General features: G+C 36.8%; 1 protein-coding gene and 1 long non-coding RNA gene across 4 annotated transcripts in view; one reads left to right on the top strand and one right to left on the bottom strand.

Annotated features, from left to right (window-relative positions):
• LOC138826513 (uncharacterized) overlaps positions 1–10,541 on the top strand; it is a 43,219-nt gene extending 32,678 nt beyond the window's left edge. For 2 of the 3 annotated variants that reach the window (XR_011371732.1, XR_011371731.1), the window contains 2 exons: positions 1,111–1,225; positions 2,010–2,638. This is a non-coding gene — a long non-coding RNA (uncharacterized lncRNA). Of the gene's footprint in view, positions 1–1,110; positions 1,226–2,009; positions 2,639–9,502; positions 9,585–10,204 lie in introns of those variants that run through there. The other variant, XR_011371733.1, reaches the window with a different exon arrangement.
• Positions 7,922–25,822, bottom strand: part of Ttc21b (tetratricopeptide repeat domain 21B) — a 55,134-nt gene continuing 37,233 nt past the window's right edge. Inside the window, exons 19-29 of the mRNA XM_070021681.1 lie at positions 24,725–24,831; positions 22,972–23,160; positions 22,144–22,254; positions 20,881–20,962; positions 19,549–19,699; positions 19,188–19,349; positions 16,378–16,573; positions 15,182–15,406; positions 11,567–11,687; positions 10,048–10,115; positions 7,922–8,429 (exon numbers count right to left, since the gene is read on the bottom strand). Coding sequence (XP_069877782.1) covers positions 8,352–8,429; positions 10,048–10,115; positions 11,567–11,687; positions 15,182–15,406; positions 16,378–16,573; positions 19,188–19,349; positions 19,549–19,699; positions 20,881–20,962; positions 22,144–22,254; positions 22,972–23,160; positions 24,725–24,831 — 1,490 coding nt within the window. The 3' untranslated portion in view covers positions 7,922–8,351. The remainder of the gene's footprint in view (positions 8,430–10,047; positions 10,116–11,566; positions 11,688–15,181; positions 15,407–16,377; positions 16,574–19,187; positions 19,350–19,548; positions 19,700–20,880; positions 20,963–22,143; positions 22,255–22,971; positions 23,161–24,724; positions 24,832–25,822) is intronic.

Raw genomic sequence — 25,822 nt, 5'->3', positions numbered from 1 at the left:
CCTGGGTCCTGAATTCAAGCTCCAGAATCAGCATGTGCACACACACGCAAATAATTGGAATAAAAAATAATGGATAATTTGACATTTTAAGAACTCTATGAAGTTTTCTACCCTGAAGATGCAACAACTCAATATTTAACAAGATACTACACTTTTTTTTTTTGTTTGGTTGTGGGGCCTGAACTCTGGGCCTGGGTGCTGTTCCTCAGCTCTTCAGCTCAAGGCTAGCACTCTACCACTTGAGCCACAGTGCCACGTCCGGCTTTTATTTCTGCTTATGTGGTGCTGAGGAATTGAACCCAGGACCTCCTGCATGTAAGGCAAGCACTCTACCACTGAGCTACCTTCCCAGCCTGACACTGCACTTTTTAATAGGCTATAGCATATCTTTAATAGGCTATCACAGAATATCTTCAGGCCCAGGTATGTTCTGTTGTCCCTTTTCTATCTTTACCTCTATATGGCATGAGCTCAGACATTCTAAGTCTGCACTTAAATTTTCTCATGTCCTGAACTTCTTCAGCCTCAATTCTCTCCTAAGATTGTCACATGCAATCTGTGACTTAAGCCTAGTGTGGACCATTGGAATGGAAAATTTTGAAGAAACTGCCAGGGAGGAGTTTTCAGTTATTGATTAGCCAAATTGCAATCTGTTAGCTTTAATTATATGAAAAGAGCATGTGTAACATTGTGGGGCATTGTTGTTTTGTGCTGTTCTTAAACTTAGTGAATTTTTTAAAGAGAGTTGTGAACAGGACCTATCGCCCACACAGGTAAGGATGTGGGGGCTATTTTCACAGCTCTGTCCTTCAAGTTTCAAGTGTTCTTGTAAGGCTTTTACATAATTTACCCATTAAAAATAAAACCAGGCTGCCTTTGGTGGAAACGGAAGTAGTAATTACCTCCTTAAAATATCCTTATGGTTTTAAGAAAAACACAGAAATTCATTTACATTGGTCAGAGGAATGCGTATGAAGAACGATAAAAATAACACACATACACACAATTTGAAAGCAGCCTGGTTTAAAGATTGCCATCTATTCTAAGGTAATACCACTGTGAAAGAAGGCATTTAGAACCTGCTCATTACTAAGCTTTCCTCATTTATAGGATCAAATTGCTGTTTTGGGCCTGGTGCCAGGTTCGCCAATGTGCACTGTAAGGCAGATTGTAAAGTGAAGCGTTTTTCTTGAAAACATCTGGTTCTTAAGAAAAGCTTCAGAAGGTGAGTAGTACATTTTTGCTCATAACCATGATTTAGTGTGCTACAAAACCATGATTTAGTATCCCCCTCTAATCAGGCAGGCTGACTTCCAGCAACCACAACCAGGAACTTGGACATGAGTGAAAAAATACCTCAAGTCTAAGGGAAACAAGAGCCCAAGATTCCATGCATATACTGAAGCATAGTACTGACCTTAGGTCAAAGTCTATTTTCCTGCTGGAACCAATGATGCCAAGGGCATAAGGGCTCCCAAGGCTGCCTTTCTAGGCAGTTGCCTCCTGTTCCTTCCCTTCCCTTATGAAAACCACGTATCCTTACAAGCTTTAATCCTTCTAAACTTTTCCTGGATTCCACTGTGTTCTGTTTAGATTTCTTCATTTTGTTTTTCTTATACTTGAAAATTTTACTGGCTTCTTCCCAGAAATACTTAAAGACGTTCAAGTTGCCCTCATTTTAAAAGGCAAACACATTTTTCCCCCTTATCCCTCTGTACTTGTTACCTGGAGACCCACATCTGAAAATCTTTCTTGTACTCTGTCTCTTGTTCTTCCCCTCTCATTTTTCAGGATGTCACGAACTGGTAAGAATTTTCCAAATGAAAGGGGGTTCTCTTCCTCCAACAAGATGCAGTGACAGGGGACAGTATTTGGAAAATCTCAGTGTCTATCACATCTTCCAGGCATTGCTGTGCAGCACACATGTGACACAACCATACACTCTATGATTCTAATTCTTTCATGAGCTTCTATTTTATTAACTATTTAAAAAAAATATTTTATTGTAGGAAGTGGTGCTCTGACTCAAGTGGTGGAATGCTTGACTTGAGCTGAAGAGCACAGGGACAGCGCCCAAGCACAGAGTTCAAGTCCCACGACCGACCAAAAAAAAAAAAAAGAAACTCAAGGACAGTGCCCAGGCCCTGAGTTCAAGTCTCAGGACTGACCACCCCAAAATAATAATAAAATGAATTAAAAAATATTTTATTGTAAAGATGCTGTACAGGAAGGTTACAGTTACATGAGTAAGAGGGAGGTGGGGGAGGGAAGGGATAGTAAGAGAAAAGCAAAGGAGGGGATAACAATGCCCACCAAGAAATGTACTTTGTTAACTTTTTAGAATCATCACTAAACTTGTTCTTAGAGGAAGGGACCAAAAGTAGAAGCAACTGCAACTGGTTTTGCTCGTGTGTGTGTGTGTGTGTGTGTGTGTGTGTGTGTGTGTGTGTGTGTGTGTGTGTGTGCGCGTGCGCATGCGTGTTTAAGACTGGGCTCTTTATTCCTTTTGGTGAGGTATATTTTATTTATTCCCTTACAGGATCGGGATAATCCAGTCTGCAGGTCATATAAAGCCAATAAAATCATTTATTGAATTTATATGAATGTATTCCTTTCCTTATACTTTTGCCAAGCTCTATCAGCAGTAACATTTTTTTTTCTTTTCTTTTTTGGTACTGGGGATCGAACCCAGATCGTTGCACTTGCTAGGCAAGCGCTTTGCCACTGAGCTACATCCCAGCCCTCAGCACTAACATTTTTAAAATGTTTTTTTTATTGTGAAAATACTGTACAGAGGGGTTACAGTTACATGAGCAAGGTAATGAGCACATTTCTTATCAAGCATTGTTGCCTCCAGAACTAACATTTTTTGTATGATCCTGAGTTAAAGCTATTTAGTCTAGACCCCCAAATGGGATTGCTTTCTCTAGATTCTTAATTGGACATATTGATTCTACTATGTGATTAAAATCTAATGCAAAGTTCAATCTATCATAAAATCTTTACAGATTTTCATCCGGTTTCTGAATTCTGAGGAAGAAAGCTATTTTCTCTTGGGACCCACTTCACCATAGATATTAAGTGAACTATCCAGCTCATGGGTGGAGATGGGAGGGAAGAACTGGGAGCACGTAAGGGAAGAGAAGACACTGTGCAAAAGGAAATGTACTATTACCTGACTCATGTAATTGTAATCCTTCCATCAGTCGCCTTTATAATAAAAATAAATTAATTTTTAAAAGAGAATTACACTTATCACAATTTCTTTTCCTTGAGAGCATGCTCTTCAGACCCCTGATCTTCAGAACATGCTTCCCTGTCTATTCTGTCCCTTGACTCTGTATCCTGAATGTAAGCCTCAAAGGTTCACCTGACATGTCTTGGGTAATAGTTCCTCTGACAGCAGAAAGCAGTGTGGAATCAGGACTGACTAGTTTCAGCTCCAGCTTTCACCTTTGCTTTTTCTGATCTGGGACATGTCACATATACTAATCCTTAGTAAAGAAAGAAAAATAATAAAAACTAAGACTTCTTAGCACAGGTAGGTATTTTCTGAGTGAACCAGGGATTCATCAATTACAGAAAGAACTGATAGATAGAATTGCATCAAACTAAGTAGCTTCTGCATGGCAAAGGACATAGTTAATGATCTAAATAGATACTCCACAGAAGCTCTTTGCCAGCTATATTAGATAGTGGCCTAATATCCAAAATATACAAGAGCTTAAGAAATTAAACCTTCAAAGAATTAACAACCCAATTTAAAGAAATGGGCTAATGAGCTAAATAGAGAATTCTCAGAAGTAAAAATGGCCAATAGGCACATGAAGAAATGCTCAATACCTCTGGCTATAAAAGAAATGCAAATGAAAACAACACTGAGATTCCATTTTACCTCAATTAGAATGGCCATCATCAAGAATACAAACAACTGACATGGGTGCAGATGTGTGCAATGGGTGGAACCCTAATATAATGTTGGTGAGTATGTAAATTTTTTCAACCAGTGTGAAGGCAATATGAAGGTTCCACAAAAAAACAGACAAATGAAAAACCCCACAGAACTACCCTATTATCTAGCAATACCACTCCTGGGAATTTATCCAAAAGATTACAGTAAGGGTATGTGTGCTACCATGTTCATTATGTTCATTCAACAGAGCCAAAGTATGGACATAGTCCAGATGTCCCTCAGTAGTCGAATGGATTAGGAAAATCAGGCCAGAGCGACAAATGTCAAATGTTTTACCTTATATGTGAAGCTAGTACTAATTTATAACTATACAAGTAAACATGGCTGCTGTATGAAAGTATACTCAAATGTATTAACCAAAATCTGGAATTTTCAAAGGAGAATTCAAATGGTATAATTTCTTAGAAAGTCTGACTCTGTCCAACAAAATGATTTCCAGAAAACTAGTACCTGAAAGGTTGGCGGTGGGGGGGGGGGTTGGGTGGGAAGAGGAGTAGACAAATTGAGAAAGAGAGGAAGGGGGAGAATGCAATCATAAATTCAATGCATATCCTGCAAAATTAAGAAAATTGAGAAGAAGAGTAGGGTTGGGAGGAAGGAGAAGAATGTTGAAAATGGTGACATTGATCAAGATGCATTGTATTCATAAACTGGTCTGTTGAATGGTAAATCTTTTGTATAACTATTTAATGATAATATATAAAAATGAATACAAAGATACCATCAGAAGGCAAAAATTGCAACATTGTTTGTAAGTGTGCCAGGAGGGAGGGACAGAATGGCTACTTTAAACTGAGAAGCCTCAAAGTAGGCATAGCATCTTGGAGGGGATCATACATTGGTAGCAGATGGAAATAAAGAAAAGGCTGGAGAGGAAAGTGTGGAGAGAAGGAATATGAACCAATTGGAGATGAGGGACAGAATTGTAGACAGGAGAGGGTAGGTAAAAGTATGCTTGGGTGAGCTGAGCACCAGTGGCTCATGCCTGTAATCCTAGCTACTCAGGAGGCTGAGATCTGAGGATCATGGTTCAAAGCCAGACTGGGCAGCAAAATCTGTGAGACTCTTATCTCCAATAAACCACCAGGATATCAGAAGTGGCACTGCGGCTCAAGTGGTAGAGTGCTAGCCTTGAGCTGAAGAGCTCAGAGACAGCGCCCAGGCCCAGAGTTCAAGCCCCAAGACTGATGACCAAAAAAAAAGTATGCTTGGATAAAATATTGCAGTATGTTCAGCCTAGCATGTCTGTGGGGTAGGAAGAGAGCAAGAGAGAAGTAGGAGTAGGAATAAAAGAGAATCCTGAATCCAAAATATTATATGGATAACCTTCAGGGAAGCTTACTTGTCCTTTTCATCCTTGAGGGTTTTCAGTTGCAATTATTACTTAGTCTTGTTCCACCACTAATAAATAAGAGGAGGTAGCAACGAAGAGCTTAAGGGCATCAGGTTCAGTGCAGGTTTTATAGATGTTCTCTCATGTGATCCGTACAACTCTGATGCTTCTTTATGGCTGGGGGCTTGCACAGACTGTCATTTGAGAAAGAAGAAACATCGTGTAAATGGTAGCACCAAACTGTAAGTGCAGGCTGGTCTGACCTCAGATGCATGTTCTGATTGCTACCCTGACTGCTTCATTATTAGGCTTCTAATAGTTACCATATCAGTAAGAACTGCTTTTTGTATGGCTCTTGTTCCTCCTTACTTAGCTATCTCTGAGATGGAACACTTAGTTTCACCTGTTAACCAAATTTATACAAGGACATTTTTCTTGGGCACATGTTTTCTTCTACTTTTAGAAGGCATTCTTATATAGCAAATATGCATGGGTTTTGGGGGAAATACAGATTGAGACACTTTTTTGGGACCTTGGGAAAGTCATTTTAGTAAATTGGAATCTTCCTCATCTGAAAAGTGAGAATGCTATTTCTTTGGAATGTTGAACAAGTATTACATGAAACATCTAACAAATGGAAGGTTATATAAAAAACAAACAAACAGGGTGACTTAAGAAACAAAAAAACGCTCACTTAACAGTCTGAGTTCCCACAATTCCAGCATCCTGTGATGCAAGTTTACTGGAAATACTTTAAAGCCATTCAGATATGTATGATTCTGACATTTCTACAGCTCAACTGCTATAACATAATACCATATACTGGTTGGCTTATCAACATCAGAAATTTCTCCGTTTTGGAGGTTGGAAGTTTAAGAGCTTGATCCCAGACATCAGGTACTGATGAGGGCCTCTTCTGAGTTGTAGACAGCTGATTTCTTGTATCCTCACTTGAGAAAAGGGAACTGGAGAGCCTCAGGGTCCCTTTCATCAGAGCACTAAACCCATTCATGTGGCTCTGCCTCCTAAAGGCTCCACCCGTCACATTAGGGACAAGGATGTCAAAGTGGGAGGCACACACTTCAGTTCTTACCTATGTTAACTCTGGGGCTGTGGGTGTGGTTCAGCGGCTGAGATCTTGCCTCACATTCACAGGGGCCAGAGTTCAACCCTCAGCACCACAAAAACAAACAATATCCATTCAGGCTGTAGGGTTCATTCTTTCTGACTTAGCAAAAAAGAAGTTAAGTTTTCAGTTTCAAATAGTTAGAAGAGGGACTTACCTATATTCCAGGGCTATGAAGATCAAATGATCTTCATCAAGGTAGGTTTCATAAATGTCATTATTACTTTCATGAAATGCCATAAATAAGAGGTAGGGGGGCTGGGAAGGAGGCTCAGTGGTAGAGCACTTGCCTTGCATGCTTGAGGCCCTGGGTTCAATTCCTCAGCACCACATAAGCAGAAAAAAAAAAAAAAAGCCAGAAGTGGCGCTGTGGCTCAAGTGGTAGAATACTAGCCTTGAGTTGAAGAGCTGAGGGACAGTGCCCAGGCCCAGAGTTCAGGCCTCATGACCGGAGCCCCCCACCCCCCCAAAAAAAAGAGGTAGGTGGGAAAGAGGAATGGTTAAAATTTTATAGCACATAACCAGAATTAAGACACTGAAAAAGTTGAGAAGTGATCAGAAACGGATGAATGTCATTTAAATAACAGGCCAAGTACAGTGGCTCATGACTCATCTCAGCTACTTGCAAAGGGACTGGAAGTTCAAAACCAAGCCAGGCAGAAAGTTAGTGACATCTCATCTCAAACTAAACCAAACATAGTGGTTCATGTGAAGCCAGATATATAGGAGGATTGTGGTAGGAGACATCCATGTCAAAAAAGTAATAAAAACAAAAAAGGTCTGGGAGAATGGTTCAAGTGGTAGAGTACCTGCCTAGCTAAGTGCCAAGTTCCCAGTTTGAATCTTACTACTACCAATAATCAAAGAAACAAACACAAGACACTTAAAGACAAGCGGCATATTATTTTTAAATTTCTGTGTTCATTGCAAATGAAAATAAATTTGACTCTGTTTATTGGATTTCTAAAGAACTGAAACAAAATGGAAACAGGAAGTGAACCATAATGGTAAGGATTATGTTAAGAAGAGGGTGAATTTTGTATAGAAGGGCGAGGCACACTCTGGCAGAGTGCTGGTAGGCACAGCTGGGCAAGCAGTTACTTTCACACAGTGTGCTTTGTGAGGCCCGATAAGCAAAAGCACTTTTCACCCTTCTCCACCGAATGACAGTGTCTGAAATGACACAAGACCTTGTCTTCCTTCTGGCTAAGGTTAAGGATTGTTCTAGGGCTTTGCCCATTTAAAGTGACTGCAGATAATGATGATTTCTTAGGATCACGCTGGCATTGACAAGGGGAAATATGAGCTCAACAAAGTGAAGGGGACACCATATTTCTCCAGTATAGGGTTCTCTGAGGAAGTCTCATTTTTCTTCAATGTTATACTTTGATCCCGAAGACAGTATAGCACTCTAATTTAATTTTGCAAAACCTGATGTGTCTTTTGAGTTTCATGAAACAGGTAAACAACATATTTAATTTAAACTTTTATTAATATAAATATTTAAAATACATATTTTCACAAATTATCCACCAGATTTATTTAAGCCTTTGAACTATGGAATAAAAATTAAACAGATAAATGCATTTATAATATGCTTGCTAAAATAACTAATACCCCTAAGAAAATATATACTATCTAGAAATTAACAGAAATATTCTTTATAAAAATGAGTAATACTTTTACCACAGACATAACAGATCTGTACCTAATCAAAAGAGTGAAACAGACTAGCTTTCTTCAGCTTTTCTATTAAACACCATTTGACACAGCACTTCTTGTTATACACAGCAGCAGCCTCTGCTGGAGGAGGGAAGGTAGGCCTCAGTGACAAAGCGTTAGCTCACACTTGTTTTGTACCAGAACCCAAGATACATCTTTTTTTTTTTTCCTGCTTACTGAAGTTAAAAATCACTGTTTCAAGGCCTTAAAGATGAGCGTGCTTTATCAAGTATTTCTTTTCTGATTTTTGGATAAGCTGGATGTGCTTTAAGAACCTGTAAAAAAAAAAAAATCCCAAGAAGTTGTAATTAACTTTTAGGAACTAATAAGCGGAAGCTACAAAGCTTTCTTCAAATGAGTACAGTGACTTGGATTTCACTGCACCCATGTTACAGTTGCAATGATGTCCAGAGGTGGCAGCTTATCTATAACATGATCCCTCACTTATATTAATATATGAATAGATGAGAATAGTAGAGCAAAAATGCTACATGTGGAGACAGAATAATAAAACTGGTTCCTTAATAGATGAGATACAGAAAACAATGATAAAATATTTAGCTGTGACATTTAGTGGTAAGTGACTTTTCTTTTTCTTCTAGTTCTTTTTTTTTTTCCCCCTCAAGACTAGCTAGCACGCTACCACTTGAGTGACAGCTCCACTTTTGGACTTTTAATAGTTAACTGGAAAGTTTCATGGGCTTTCTTGCCGTGGCTGGTTTTAAACCACAAAGTCCCCTGAGTAGCTAGAATTATAGGTGTGAATCATCAGCACCTGGCTGGAAAGTGAGTTTTAACCAGAAGCACACAATGGATTTACCTAGTCATTTTTAGGCCTCTTACATTCAAGACTGTAGAGACTCATTTTTTGAAAATTACTCCATAAGTGATTCTACTGTATAGTCTTAAATTAATGTACAACCTTAACCTTAATGGGAAACTTTGTGGTATAAAGAGACCCAGCAATCAGTGCTGATCACTGAGGCCTAGCATTTTCTATAATGAAGTGATGAATAGTTATCAGGGAAAAGGGATGTGAAAAATATTTTCTATGGAGCTTTTCTAAAAGGTTTAGAACATCATATGGGTAATATCAAAAGGAACTTGGCAGATTCTAAAAGAGAAATTTAAATATTCATCAATTCAGAAGAATAACATATAGTAGAAAATTAAAGAAATGTAATGGAGTTACTTCTAAGTGGCAGACTACCTTTCACCTCCAGTTTGTGAATCCCTGAATTCTCTTAACAGATTTGGACACATGGTCAAGGATCTATAGTTACAACAATGACTTGAAGAATCTAAATCATCTTTAAATATACTCTCACTTAACTAGTCTTCTCTTTAGGTACATGTGTAAAAACGGAACAATTAAGCCTGTTCATACTAGTCTAGGAAGGTCGGAGAAGATAAGGGAGAGCGATGGAGGCGTGAGTATCATCCAGGTACACTGTATGTACATATGGAATTGTAAAATGTATTGTCAACTGTATCCTCAAATGTATCATTTATGCTAATGCATGTGGGGTGAAAAAAGAAAAAAAATAGATTGCTTAACATGTTTCTTCCACTAGCCTCAGTCTTTACATGGACAAACATACATATTACTGTTTAAGCCCCAACTCAAAACCTGTGTGATCTAGGCACAACACTGATTAACTCTTCAGAATATATTTATATTTAGTAAGTCATTTAGCCAAAATTCTCCATCTTTCACTTCTATTTAGGTGCATCTTGAGACCTTAATTGAAAGTAGGAAATTGTGTTTCTCAAAAATTTAAAGAAATCTAAATTTAATCCTAACAAGCATGAGGCCCAAGCAGAAGTTCAAAACCTTGTACTAGTCTACCTCCCTCAACCCTCCTCCCCCATTAATCTAATTTAAGTGTTTACCTGGTGACATATATCAATTGAATCCACATATCTTTTTGCTTTTAAGTAATTAAATGCCAATTTGTAACCTGTTAAAACAAACAGAATCATAATGGTATGTGAGTACATGGGTAGTAATTACTGTTTTTCCTTCTTTTTTTGTTGGCTAACTCACTAGAGAAACTTTAATGGAGGCTGATGACTACTACAGAAAGAAATGTGTGATGACAGAAGGTGGAATGAAACAGAAGAACAGCAAAATAGAAAACAGAGCAAGAGAAAAGGACCACAGAGCCTGCCATTCCAAAAGTTTGGTCTCTATCACTTATTACAAAGTATCAACTACTATTTTAGTGGTAAAAGAAAACAGCCCAGGGCAGTGAACAATATTATAATTCTTCATTTATATCACATGGATCTATTCAGAACTTAATCTATTAGGCAAATTGATTGCTGTAGTTATGAGATTCTCATTCTATTAGGAGAGGAAGTACATTATTTAAATAACTACATGACTGAGCACTTTCAAAACCGAAACATACTTCCTGGAAGACTTAAGTCAAGACCAAGGCCAGGAGAGTTACAATAAGGAACTTGAACCCAGAATGGAATCTGAAGGATGAGACAAAAACTAATCCAAGCTGGGAACTATCCTTAGAATAGACAGTTAAAGTTCACAATTAAAGGATCCTCATCGGCAAGGGGGAAAGGACTCTGTGTTCCAGAAAGCAGATCTGGGCCATTTCAATGAAATATATTTCAGCTCATCATAAACAAAAAGGAAGGCATGGGATGAGCTTCCCCACAGTGAGGAGTGAGGCTAGGTCACTTACTACATTCCAGATGCTGCCAAGGTATAAGGAATACTGTAGACACTAGCGTTCCTCAAACTAATAGTCTACAAACCACAGGAAGTAGATGATGTTTCTAGACACTCAGGAGAAAATCCTTGTCCTGTGGTCAAGTAATGATAAGAAATATGGTCCTTCTCTGCTATCTATAACAATGTACAAAAGTGTTTCAAGGCTTCTGAAGGTCTAGAGTAAGGAAACTTGGGTGACTTAATCTAATTCGTTGGCCTAATTTATTTGATGATGGGACATTTTCTTTTTGTTATAACAACCATTTTCAAAATAGCAGAGGATGGATGTGAAGGGTAAACAAAGGAGGAGGCTGCAATGCTTGGTAAGAAATGGATGCATTATCCTGCCCATGTAATTGTAACCCCTCTGTACAGTATGTTCACAAATAAAATAAAATTAAATTAAAAAAAATAGCAGAGGGTGAAAAAAAAGAAAAGAGCAAAATTATTAGGCTAGAAGTCCTCTTAGATGGTTATGGGCAAGTTTGGACAAGTTAGGACTTTAGAAAATTAGAAATTGTAATTCTGTAAGTAATAATTTATTATAAATACAAAAAATATATTCTTAGACAAAAACTAGTTCCTGATATTTTGTACTGTAAGAAATCACATTTCAATGAAAACTTGTACATAAAACACACCTTTGTGAAAACTTTGTGCATAATTTGCTAAACTTACCTACTGATGGATTTGTCTGGTTGCTGTGTTTCCATGCCATCTCATAGTTGAAGGCAGCATCTGAGTATGCTTGCTCTTTCTCCATAATGTAGCCCATATATTCATAAGCTTTGCAGCAAGACTGTAGGAAAACGGAGGGTGTATCAATAGGTTGATGCTGACACAATTAAGAATTGAAAGGTTTAATAAAATGATTATCAGGAAGCTGAAACATGTTTAGCAGAGGGGAGCTTAAGAGGAGAGGGGGCAAATAAATGAAGGGAAGGGGCATAATAATGTACTTGGAGGGATGGGTGTGGTTAGAATAGATGAGGAAAACGATGGAAGGAGTGACACTGACTAGATGCAATGTACACATAAATTGATGTGTTGAATTGAACCCACTTTCTTAAAACTACTTAAAAATAAGGGTTGTTTATGAGTACAGAGATCCATCATCACATGAATCCATTTTAAAGTAACCTAAAATGATGGCTTCAACCCTGAGTATGAGACCAAATTATAAAATGTAACCAGGGGATGCTGATGCTAAGTCATCATTCCAAATCTGTCAGAATCAGGATTAGCAGGATTTTGTTTTACAGAATTAAAATACACATGAAGGTATATGTAATATGTGTGTGTGCATGTGCACATGTTATCAGAAAATAATCCTTATACAGTGTCACTTCATATGTTAGTGTACTTCTCTATGAGAACTTCTTTGACATAACCACAGCTCATAACATGTAAAGTTTCACAATTCTTTAATCGTCACATATCCAATCACTACTCATATTTCAAATTATGTATATATATATTAGTTTGTTGAATTAAGGATTCAAATAAGGCTCACACTGATTGGGTCTCATCTCTTCTATTTTCAGCATTAAGTATAACCAAGAATATTCATCCTAGGGTTTTTCTCAACTCAGGTTTAGTTGATCATATCCTTGATGTGTTTATATAATATATTCCTCTGTTACTAATTTTCCTGAAAATTATAATTAGATCTAGAGGTATGGTTTGAATATTTATGTATCAGCATAAGGTTTTATTGTTTTACTTCTCTTACTTAAAAGAAGAATTTTTTTTGGTCAACATTTGTGTTAAAACTATCAGCCATTCTGAAGCTGGGGTGTTGCTCAAGCAGGAAAACACTTGCCTAGTAAGCACAAGGCCTTGACTTCAAGCCCCAGTATCATAAATAATTAAACTGAAACTTGTGTGAGCCCATCCTGCCATGGAAACCCAGGCTCATCACATTAGAATGAACACCCATGCTGATGTTAGAAATTGTTCTAGAACACCCTCATACTCTCTCCACCCCTCCAAACCATTTCACCCTCCCAAGCTACTAAAACAAAAACAAACACACAAACCACTAATAGTATAAATGAACACAGAAACAGAATGACTCAGGCTTTCCTACTGCTCAGCGGAGAATTGTCAGATGCTGTCTATTTAACATTTTGATATTTAAAATTTTAAATTCTTTTGATTTAAAAAGAAATTCCATTACATTATTACTTGTTTATGAGTAGCTCTCTTTTCTCATCGCAGCTCTGGCCCTGACATACATGTTTTATCTACCAGGAAGCACAGAATTTCTGAACCTTCTACTTGTTATGTACACTCACATATTCTTCAGCATTAGAAAGTGGTGATAGTCTATCATTTTTCATTAGTAGGAAAATGTCTATAATGAGAACCGTCTCCCTATCTACTATTTGGTTAACCAATAGTCTAGTTTGTATAGAAGAGACAGGACAAATGCTTAATCCTTTATCTACCAGTTTGAGGGATAATGGTGAGATTTCATCCTATTCCAGGAATCATTCCTATTGGTCCTTGCAGTATCCTAACTGGCTCTTTGAGCATCTTGAAGTTGGCTTCTGAGTCCCTGACATGATTGATCATATTTGATTGCTTCTTTGTCAGCTGGTATGGTGAGGTGTTCTAGTGGCATCATCCTGCCCCCAAACTGGAGGCTTTCCACTTTTAATTGACATAATCCAAAATTCCTCAGCTTTAGTTTCTCAATTTTACACTTTCACCATGGACTTGCTCAATTTGCAGGACCAAACAAAGTGTCTAATGTAGCCATCATTCAATCAGGCCAGGTGCTGCTATCCGTGTTCTAGCACACAGACTTCCGCTGCATTACAAGCCTTAACTATACCCAAACTGCATAATGAAAGACTAGGTATTTAAGGTTCAACAACTCATAGTTTAAAAGTTCAAAACTTATAAGTATTCTCTGATTACAAGGCCAACTTAACTAAATGTAACAGATCATGAGAACGGCCTATACATACTTAAATGGATGAAAGTAAGGTTTTTAAGTTCCTAAGAAGTATCTTAATAGTAGCAGATAATTGTATCTCCTCTTTAGAAAACAAACGATCCATTTCATGATTTCATTTGCTCAAAGAGAATAGATATACTGAGATTTAGATTTTGAATTGGTATGAATCTGTGATGATAAATGTCTCCAAGTTTCTAAGGCAAGTATAATTATTGTTTATTTTTCAGAAAATAACAAAACTTAGGGCTGGGAAGGTGGCTCAGTGGTAGAGCGCTTGCCTTGCATGCATAAGACCCTGGGTTCAATTCCTCAGCACCACATAAGCAGAAAAAGCCGGAAGTGGTACTGTGACTCAAGTGGTAGAGCACTAGCCTTGAGCTGAAGAGCTGAGGGACAGTACCCAGGCCCAGAGTTCAGGCTCCACAACCGACAAAAAAAAAAAAGAAAATAACAAAACTTAGCTTCAAAAATACTGTCATATTGTCATGAGATACACATTTTCCAATAAATTGTTAAGACAGGTGTTATGGCTCATGCCTATAAAGCTAGCTTTCAGTAGGGGGCTGAGATCAGAAAGATCCCAGTGACAGGCTAGCTTGGACAAAAATAGTTCATGAGACCCTATTTCAATCAATAAAAAGCTGAGTGTGGTTATGTGTACTTGTCATTCTCACAATAGGTGAAGTACAAGTAGGAGGCTAATAGTGCAAACCAGATGGGAACAAAGCAAGAATCTATTCTTATTGGTAGTGTGGCTCAAGTGTTACAGCTCCTGCCTCGAAAGCAACAAGCCTTGGGTTGAAATCCCAGGACTACCAACGAACAAAACAAAGTTGCCAGCAAAATGCTTCACATTGATTCTATGGACTTAAAAGAGCTTCAGTTTTCAGGCTTAAAGGTAAGGATTTCATATTAAATTGAATTAAAAGCTACAAGACTTTCCCTCACAAAATATATTATGCACATAAGATTCTAATATCATGGAAACGATGCACAGCTGCAGTATATTCATCAAGAGTAGCTTCTAATGGGAGGGACAGACATCCACAATTAATGTTCTATAATTTTCATTAGTTCTGAGATGAACTGGGTAATCAAAGACAAGTGCACGGCATTCCAAAAACACTTTCTCTAAGTAGGGCATCACCACAGCTGGACCCTTGAACTGTGTAAATCACTTTTTTTTTCTTTCCTTTCAAGGGCAAATGGCTTCTTATATTAAAATGTAGTTCCTGACTGTGGCAAGAATAAACATTAATAGTCAGAGGAAATGGACCTACATGTTATAAAACAGATTAGCAATTATTTTTTTCTCTCTGATCACCTACTCTGTTATGACGTAGGCATCGTTTTAGTAGTTCTTCTGCCATGTCGTACTTTGCTGACTGAATATAAATATCGGCAAGGAGTAGCCAGCTCTTCTCAAACTCCTCAGCATCAATAGGATTCCAAATCATTTTTGAAATTCTCTTCAGCTGATTTCTAGCTCTTGGAGTCTGCTTCAAGATCATGTAAGCAGTGGCCATTCCTAAGAGGGCTGGGATATGATCTTTCTGAAAGAAAGCAAAGAGTTAGACCACAAGAGGCAAAATAAAATAGTCCTCTGATTAGAAGAAAAACACACAAACCACATATGCTACATAAAAGGTGCTCTTTTGTCATGTGGTTGACATAATAATTCAATAACTCTGCTGATTCCATAATCACACAATTTTATCCATCAGTGGGACTCATTTTTCAGTGAGGTTGATGGGGGACATAGGGGTTGTAGAGGAACGAAAGGAAATAAAACATTTTAATTTACCTGCAAGTGACAGTCCTTAGGCATATTAATTTACGTTTCTCTTTTTCCCCTTTTCCTTTATTAAAATCAAAATCCCTCTTCTACCAGTAAACTTTGACAAAATGTCATCACTAATACTTGGAAATTTCATGGTAATAAATTCATGTCTTAAAATAGGGTGTTTGATATAGACGTCTCAGGTTTATGATGGAATCTGTAGAAAGCAATATTCTTTTTTTTTTTTTTTTGCACATGCTTGGAGGATAGTCTATTTTGAGCCAAGCCCCCAGGCTTTTTTTTTCTTGCTCTGTTTATTTTTAGGACAGGTTCTCATTTAGACAGAGATCCTATGTATATTTCCCATACACCTGGGATGCCCATCACGCCTGGCGGGTTTTGAGTGGGCTAGCTGTGTGAGTTCTGCACTCACTTTACTCTCTTGCCAGGTTGTTGCTATATGCCACTTGAGCTTCCCTTTCAATCCCATTGTTTCTTTTTGTGGATTACTTTGCAGATATAGTTTCATGAACTCTCCTAGCCAAGGCTGGCAAAACAAGCAAAAAAACCCCCAAAGAACGCAAAAGGTGATTTTAGTGATGCTAGAGAACGTCCTTCATTGCTGAGGTAGTTACAAGTTGTCAGTTTAGTTAGTCATTCTCCAGAAAAGAAACAACAAATTAAAATGCATACTTCTATACTAACAGGAAAAGACAACAGACAGTTGAAAAAAAAACTACTAACCTCCACGGTTGCTATCTCAGTAAAGGCATTTAGTGCTTGTTCAACATTTGCCTTCTGTTTGGTGGCCATTAGACAATAGTTTTCCATTATGCGAAGCTGGACATGACCCTGAGCCGTGTGAGGTTTTAGTTCTTTAAGGAGTTTCTCTGCTGTCCTCACTGCTAATTGCACAGACTCTTGCTTCTCTGTTGAATTACTGTACACATTAAAAATAAATCATGATGATGATTATTTATGACACAAAATTTAAGATTAGAATCAGACCTTCAGTGTATGCTGGTTTCTCTATCATGTATTTAAAGGTAACTCTTTGTGAAGAATGTCACTCATTCTCTTGTAATACAGAGTAATGCATGGTTATTTTTAAACAAAGTTAATATAACCTTGGTAAAACAGTACTAAGTCATAATTCACTCTATAATTAAAAAAAATTATTGTCTACAATGTGGTAACTTTGTTCATTCCAGCTAATGTAAAGAAAAAGCAGAGCCATACAATGATCAAATAGTGTTATAAAGTTGGAAAGTAAAAGGGAAAAGGGATAAGAGAAAGGTCTAATTGAATCTATGTTAAATGCATTTTCTATGTGAGGAAAACCGATACTCGATAGCAAGCGTCTTATCACGCAAGTGTTTTGTCTTTCTTAGGCCTTAGGCTCTTTACCTTACCTACAGTATTCCACACTTCTCCACAGTTCCTCCCTTTGGCTTCTCTAATTCTGCTCAGCTTTGGTTCTCTTCTCTCACACAGATTATTCCTGATCTCCTTCCTCTAAATCTCTTATGCTTTAAGTTTAGTTCTCACATTTCTTTCACTATCACTTACAAAGAGACTGTTTATGGAGATACCTGTGCAGATATCTTCCTATTCTTTAATTCCAAAACTTAGTTCTCTTCTAAATTCTAGGTGGTGTTGTTTTCTTTTATGCTGGTCCTGAGACTTGAACTCAGGGCACAGTCCCTGAGCTCTTTTGTTCAAGACTAGTGCTCTGCCACTTAAGCCACTTCCAGATTTGGTGGTTAAGTAGAGATTAGGGTCCCATGGACATTCTTGCCTGTATTGGCTTTGAACTATAATCACCAGATTTCAGTCTCCAAAGGAGCTAGGATTATAGGTATAAACCACTGACACCAGGTTCTAAATTCTAGGTTCGTTATTTTTTTTATTTGAAAGTATTGCCCACAAGAATTACAGAATGCTATGTAAACCTTCCTAAAAGAGCCAACACAAAAGGTAATTTTCCTACTTTCAAAATCTAATGGACTCCATAATCCAAATCTTGAAATTGTCACCTCAGTCTAATCAGACTACTTAATTTCCTGCCACTCCTCCATGCATTTCCCCTCTTCTGACTGGATTTCTATAGTACTTAAGACACACGTTTATGCATGCCTGTTGTGTTCGAGATGAAATGGTTTCAGGTATTATCTTTCATCCTAAGTAAAATGCTTGCTTATGAAGGCAGAAACTGCTTTTATGCTCCCTCTACATCCTTATGCACCTCCATCAAGACCACCCCAATTTTTAGGAGACAGAAGCAATAAATACAGCTTAATGGAAATATAACCATTTCTAGATGCACTTCATCATAAAAAAAACCAGCAGGACAGTTGAGAATAGGTAGTATTCAATCCTAACATTGCTTCATACTCATCAGCCACCATATGAGACAAGATGACTGAGCTTTCTTTTTTTTTATACTGTTGTAGGGAGTGAGATAGTATATGCAAATATAAACAGGGATTGAAAAGGTGATGTGCAGAGGGGTTACAGTTACCTAAGTCAGATAAAGAGTACATTTCTTTTTGAGCAATGTCACCCCTTACCTCAGTCTCTCCAAGTTTTTCCCTCTCAAACCCCTCCATAAGCTGTATAGTTCATTTCAATATTGTGTCTAGTGAGGAGCTCTGCTGCATTTGTTCACCCTTTGTCCCACCATTCTGTGCCCTTTCTTACCCTCCCAAATGAACAAACTAGACAAAAGGAAATGAAAACAAAAACAAAAATAGCAACAAAGAAGAAGGAGGAGAAAAAAAGAAGCCCTGGTCCCGACTCATTCTAAGGTTAGGACTGGGTCTAGATATGCTGCCTAGGTCTGGAGTGCTTGAGGTATTTGACCAATAATTCCTGGATTGTATTACTCACACTATTTTCATAATAATAGAAGGCAGCAATTATACAAACATTATCATTGTCTATGGATGCCTTGATAAGAAAAATGTTGAGATCAACATAATTATGACTTTCATCTATTTCTGTTACTATAACCAATAGAAATATTAATTTCTCATTTATTGCCAATATTTACTTTGCTCTGATATCATTAGAAAAACCATTTTATCAATAAGGATTAGCTATTACTATACTTGGTAAGTTTTCCAATTGAAAAATGTGTATATGTCAACATCCACTGTGTGTACTCATGTATGTCTGTTAATGAACGCGGATATTATTATCAATCAATCAAGAAATTTTAATAAAATGACATACTAACTAACTGAACAAAACAGGGCTTGACATAAAATCATTTTTTAGGCTATTACTATTGTGGGTGTGAACAATTTTTGTAACTGTTGTATCTTCATAACAAGTTTATTCTCATTTAGGGAACCACCACCCCTCCCCTCCCCCCAAAAAGGCATTTCTTGCCTGTTTCAGAAAATTGCTATCTTAGTCATTTGCAGGATGATTTATTCAACTGACTTTCCATTCCTTCTTGTCTACAATTTAGTTCTCTTTTGAATTAGTATTTCTTATTCCTCAGGGTTTAAAAAGAAATGTGTCAAAGATAATGTATAAACATTACTCACCCCAGGTCTCCATCTAGGTTTTCAAATACTTCACCTCCAATAGTTTCATTGTCTGGATTCAAACAGATTTCTATCATATTGTAGATTGCATTTTGGCCCCAGTCACTATCTTTCCGAGCTTTATTAAAATGTCGAAGGGCATCATTTGGTTCTCCAGTATACCTTGTGAAATATTTAGAAAAAATTATTCTAATTGCTGGACAAAATTTTTAGAGCTATTTTATGAAATGCTTGGTAGGTAAAAGTAGTAAAATATTTTAAAATGTAGACTTTTCTTTTTACAAGAAACATATATTTTACATAATCTACAATGAGAGAAATAAACACCTATCATGTAAGATTTATTTGCCAATAGATTTACCAAAGATGTAGTCCATTACAGTACTGAAATCCTGGCTCCAGTTTTGCTCTGGAGTTAAATTTCTCAGCCATTGAAAAAAATCTTGGAACATCATGAAGTTTACCACATCTTCTTAGGAGATCAATCAAACGAGATAAAGTCATATAATTATCTAGAAACAAATAATACTTCAGATATGGACAGTGTTTCGTGAATCTTGCTCTAACAGCTACAATCCTACTTTATTAATGCATAATTTACTTCAAACATAAATAGAAATAAATAAAATAACTATAAATAAAAACAAAGGAGTGTCTTAGGAACCACAATTCCCGAAAGAGTAGATACCATTCTCCCAATTCTTTCTAGTTCTCTCTTAGTAATACACTAGTGACATAGACCAACTTAATACCCTTTTAAAACTATAAAAATATTATGATATAGAAGGGCAATATTGCCAAGAACAACTTAAGAATATTCAGAAGGGAAGTGGACTGTTTAAATGCTGTGCAATGGGAATAGCTTAGGGATAAATGAAGCATTATGTATATTACCTTTATTTTTTATATTTATTTTTTACAAAGGAAAGCCTCTTGTTCCCATCTCCTGGACTTATATTGTCTTTAAAAGTCAATTCAGAAAAAGAGAAAAAAACAAACTAGAATCTAGAATCCAGGAGAGAAAAGACAGAAAACAATGACCTGGAGGAAACAAGGGCAAACAAGGCAAAGTTGAGTGGAGAGAACATTGATTAATGTAAAGCCCTGAGCTGACATGGCAGTGATTTTATGCTGATTACAGAAACTAAACGAAACAATGCAGGGGATTTCAGGAAAAAAAAAAACAAAAAAACAAAACAAAAAAACTCTTGGTAGGTAAAGGGTGGAAGCCAATGGACACAAGGAAAAGCCAGTGGCAAACGGAATCAGACCTGGGAAGGACACGGAGTCAGGGTTCGGAAGGGAGTAGATTTGGTGTCAAGGAATGAAATTCATCTCTAGTTGTTTATATTATCTCAGTCCTGTAGGTGAAGAGGCTTACAGATGAGGGTAAGGAAGATGGAAGGGGTGCTTGAGGTTTGAGGAGATAGGAGGAAGTGTGAAGAGCAAATGGAGTGAGTAAACTACAGAAATACCATAGGATTAACAGGCAGCTAATCTGAGGTTTATGGTCACAATTTAAAACAAAGCACTGCATTTTTCTTTGGGCTATTTGAGCTACTCAAGCCCATATGTGCATTTAGCAGAGTCAGATCCAGAAGGGCTGCTGTTTTCTCAATAAGTTACCAGTTAAAAAAGAGGATAAAAGGAACTGAATACATTTCAAAAACACATGTGGTCAGTGAGTATTTACCTGGTTTGCGTTCTAAAAGCTGTTGTAAATGAAACACTGCTTGTTCATAGTCCTGTTTTCTGAACATGAGATCAGCCATCATCTACAAAGATAAACTGGGTTCTAAAAATACTGTTGCATATTTTTACAAAGCATAGGCTTCTAATCAGGATTTAGCACTATAAACATACCTATAAAAATATGAGGAGCAAAGATTTAGAAAAGCAAATCAAAGATGTAACTAAGATTGTTCTGTTCATAAAACTGAATATTTAGCAAAAAATGTTTTAAGTATAGGTTTTAAAAAGTTTAACAATTTGAAGAGCCAGAGGCAAGGATCAGTTATATTGCTGGAGCTTAGACGGTGTGAGGTCCTGAGTTCAAACTCTAAACTGCTAAAAGCCAAACAACAATTTGAAGGGAATTTAGTATTTTATGTCTTAAGATAGGAAACATGGCTTGCCTTTAATGACAATAAGAAGTTTAAACACAAAACAAAACTTGTCTTAAATATGTGAGAAGAATATAAAACAAGGAAGACCTACTGAGATTAAATATGTGAGAGGAATATAAAACAAGGAAGACCTACTGAGATTTTTCATGTGTCTTAAATGGATTATTTATATTTCTATATATTTATAATAATAACTTTTGGCCTGGGATAGTGACATATACCTATAATCTCAGCACTTAGGAGTCAAAGGTAGGAGGTTCATGTGCTCAGCATGGGCTATGTAGTGAGACCTTGTCTTAGGGGAGAAGAAAAAGAAGTAGAAAAAACAATACCCACATTTAGAAATATGAATCTTATACATTGTCATCCATGCATCTGAGTAAATGCTGAGAAAAGCAAAGCTCTATTTAAAATAGCCATCTTAGATTAGAATGATATGCATTTTTTTGCACTGAATTACTTAAATCAATTCAGCATATCTAGGTAAGTACTCAAATGTCTTTAGAAAATTACTGTTTTACTATATGAACTCTATTTGACCACGCCACCCTTTAGGCATAAAGAAACATGAACTTGATCCAAAGGGTGAGTAAAAGAATGAGCCCAGTTTGTTGTCATTCTTTAGGTGAAGTTGAGTGCTAATGATTCTTGTCCTTTGTTTTTGCAAAACTGATCTGGGCAAAACAAAGGACAATGAAATATGCTATTTCTTCCAAAATCAGTGGGACCATTCCTCACCATCAATATGAGTTCTATAGGGCATACACAGAAACTTCCACCTAGAAAATAAACCCAAGGTCCTTCCCAGCACATGGGTCTCTCAGACTGACCATGGTGGCAGGTTCATTATCCTGGTCATTCTGGAGGAGCTGAGAACAGTGCCGCATGGAGGCCTCAGGGTCATCTTGAGCCAGATACAGTCGGGCCAGTTCCAACATTATCTACAGAGCAAGAGGCAAGAAGAGTCAGAAGCTGGCTCCAGAATAAAAAAAAAAATTTCAGATGAGATTAAAGTTCAGCTGATGCCAAAGAAGACAGACAGGAAACCATAGCATGCCCCAGCTCTATTTTCCCTTCTTAAAAAAAAAAAAAAAGAGAAATAGAAAAAGAAGCTCAAGTTCTTCTTTAAGACAGGACCAAGTCCAGTCCTTTCTACCTCTTGAAATCTGTCTGCTCCTTTATAAATGAAATGTCAGACAAACACTCTCAAAGGGATACTTCAGAATGAAAAGGGATTTCTACTCATTTAGCCACCACTGAAAGGGACCTGTGTGCTTATGCCTTACTAAACACATTTATTTCTATCAATTACCACCCTGGGCCACTGGAGGTCATGGCTCAATGTGATCACTTTGATATCTTCAGTACTTAAAGAACATGAAACACAGAAGTGTATGATAGCTGTCTAATTAATGGAATTAAACAACCTAGATGCAGATATTTATTATGTGACTGAGAAAACATGTAAAATCATAACTAAAATACCCATTTTACTTGTTACAAAAGCAGGAGTTTTGGGGCTTGGTTTACATTACTTACACTACCATGGTTTCAAAACTTAAGGCATCGTATAAGTACTTTGAAATTTTCCTGACATAATACTGAAATCAATAACATCTGGAATAAAAAGGTGCTTGAAGTTAGATACAGGTACTAACTTTATTATCTGTTTCACAATGAATCAGAGCCTCTTTGTAGAACTTAATTGCGTTTTCATAGTCTCGCTGAGCAACAGAATGCTTTGCAATCTCTGCACAAATTTCCGCTGCTAAATGTTTCTGGGCAGGAACTGCATCTGGCTGTTCCATCTGAACACGTTTTAGTATTCGTGTTTGCAATTCTCGAGCCTAGAAAACAAATAGCAATAATAAGGAATTAAAAAAGAATATGGAAACCAAACAACTTTCAATAGGTTGCACATTGTATAATTTTATAGAAGATATACGGAAGCATTACTAGCCCTTGATCTAGCAATGAAGAATCTAAAGAAAAGGTATCATTAAGAGCTCAGACCTGCACTTGTTTGGGAATCACCCAGGATCTTTCCAATGAAAGTACTATCAAGTTATTAAAACATTTTCTAGTTTTTAAATGAATTAATTAGTTAATTAATTTCAAGGTCTGACCTTGAAGATCAGGCTGATCTCGAACTGGAAACTCTCCTGCCTTAGCCTCTGGAGGGCTGAGATTACAGATATGCCCCACCACATATGGATGTCTTTCCTTTTGTTATAAAGATATGCATTATTATCTCACTAAAATTAAATCTACATCTAGATGCTATTAATAATTGAAAGTTTAAAATATTTATTAAATTAATAAAATAGTAATCATAACAATAATAAAATCAAATATGGGCAGGTCACAGGTAACAAGGACATATACATATATTGTTGGTGGCATATGAATTAGTCTAACCTTTCAGGGATACTCTACAAAATAACACAATGCCATTAAACTTAACCAGGCAGATGAACTTAGTTGTTCTACTCTTGGGAAAAATACTATTCAGGACATTATTCGGAAGGAAAAATGAATACAGACTATTTATTGTAAGGAAGAACTTGTAAAAAGTGACAAAGAAAAAATAAAACAAAAACAAAGCAATCTATATGCATATATTTGTGTTCATGGATTGATCTACTCTCTCTCTCTCTCTCTCTGGTCAAATTCTGAAACAATGGTTGATATCCCTTTGGCAGAAAGGCCTACCTCCATCGCTGTATCTACATAGACACCCCCAGCTACCCCCATTTGGCCTTCAGGAAGTGAAAGGAGAAAGCAGAGATCAGTAGGGACCATCTCTAACAACAGTGTTGAGAGTCCTGCTCTAAGAAGCCAGGCCCCAGGCAGCAGGCATTTTACAGAGACCAGATGGTCTTATGGCCCCAATGTGTTCTGCAGTAAGTCTGCAGGATAAAAAAGTAAAAATGAGAGAAAATAGAACCAACTCTTAAACATACGCCCAAGGCAATGTCCTGAAGATAGCTGTCTTTCCATTCAGCAGCATTGAAACTGATATCCCATGAGTCTTAGACTTGAGATAGCCTGTTGTTCCAGACTGAAATGACAAATGTCTAAAAGATAAACAATTTATTGCCTAAACTTCTATTCTGAAAACCATAAAATACTAAGAAAAATTTAGAGCCTAAATACATGCAGAAAGAGAGTTTTAAGCTGAAATTCTGACACAAACTATGTGACTTCAAGCTATATTAAAATAAATTTCCTGAGCTGTAAAACAGAATCTAAAATATCAAGTTTCCTTGTCACATTAATTAATACTATTTAGCCTGTACAATCATTTTTAGTTTGATATATTTTCTGTAATTCTTGGGAAAAATAGATTTTCTTGTTACACATATATTCCTTACTGTTTGAATCTTCTAGCACACAAGTAGGCAGGCTTACCTGCTGTAAGGAAATGACTGCTTCTCCAGGTCTTTCCATCTTACTGTAAACTTTTGCTAGAAGAACTTGTGAACGCCCATCTTCCATGAGTGCTGACAGTTCATTTACTGTGAAAGAATAGTATTGAGAGAAAAATATATTCATCTTAAATAAATATATATTTTTCTACAATTTTAAAAGGTGGTCTTTAACAATGATACTGAAAAATACTGAATAAAATTACTTATTTATATTCCAGTTAACTAATACATACCCAATTGTTAAAAAAAGATTAGAGGACAAAAACTGGAAGGAAATTTGAAGAATTGGATAATAACTAAAATGGTTTCTTGCAGGAAACATGTACAACCTGAAAGATTGGCAAAGGTTAAAGACACAAGATACATATTATGAAGAGATAATGATCTAACCTTGTTAGAAATACAAATTAAAATCAAGGTTTTTTTATTTAATGATTAATACAAGACTATCAGGAAATTTTTAACCTTAGGAAAGATTAATGAAGTGATATTCAATCCCAGGAACTACACAGACATACAAAGTTCTTAACTCGGTATTTTTCCAGCTTTTATCCAATTTAAATGTCCATCAATAGATGATGTTGAACACAATATAGTATTACAATATAAACAGTAGAATACATCCTAAAAATAAGAGTTTTATTTGCTAATAAGGAAGTTATTCAATGAAAGATTCACATTGCCATAGTATAGATATTCTATTATCCATTGAGGTAGGAAAAAAAATGGCATTACTGTCATCCCACAGTGTCCCTGGGGTACTGGTTCTAGGACTTGTGGCCAATATCAAAGTCCATGGGGTTCCAGTCCTATATAAGTCAAATCATCCCTAGCTATGTATAACAATCAATACCATGTAAAGGTGATATGAATTGCTGTTATACTCTATTGTTTAGAAAAATATGACAAGAAAAGAATGCCTGCACATGTTCAGAACAGGGGTGTCTTTTTCTTTCAAATATTTTTGATCCTTGGCTGGAGATATCAGTGCACAAAGAGCAGAGGCACACTGCAGATGGGCTGGCCGGCTTTGGATGCATGCCATGCAACCTATGAAGAGCAGGTTGTTTGGAAGGTG

Source organism: Dipodomys merriami, unplaced genomic scaffold (genome assembly GCF_024711535.1).
Source record: "Dipodomys merriami isolate MVZ:Mamm:240054 unplaced genomic scaffold, mDipMer1.0.p SCAF_1, whole genome shotgun sequence".
In the NCBI taxonomy this organism is placed as follows: Eukaryota; Metazoa; Chordata; class Mammalia; order Rodentia; family Heteromyidae; genus Dipodomys; species Dipodomys merriami.
Note: the sequence above shows the minus strand (reverse complement) of the source record. Positions and strands in the feature narration are given on the sequence as shown.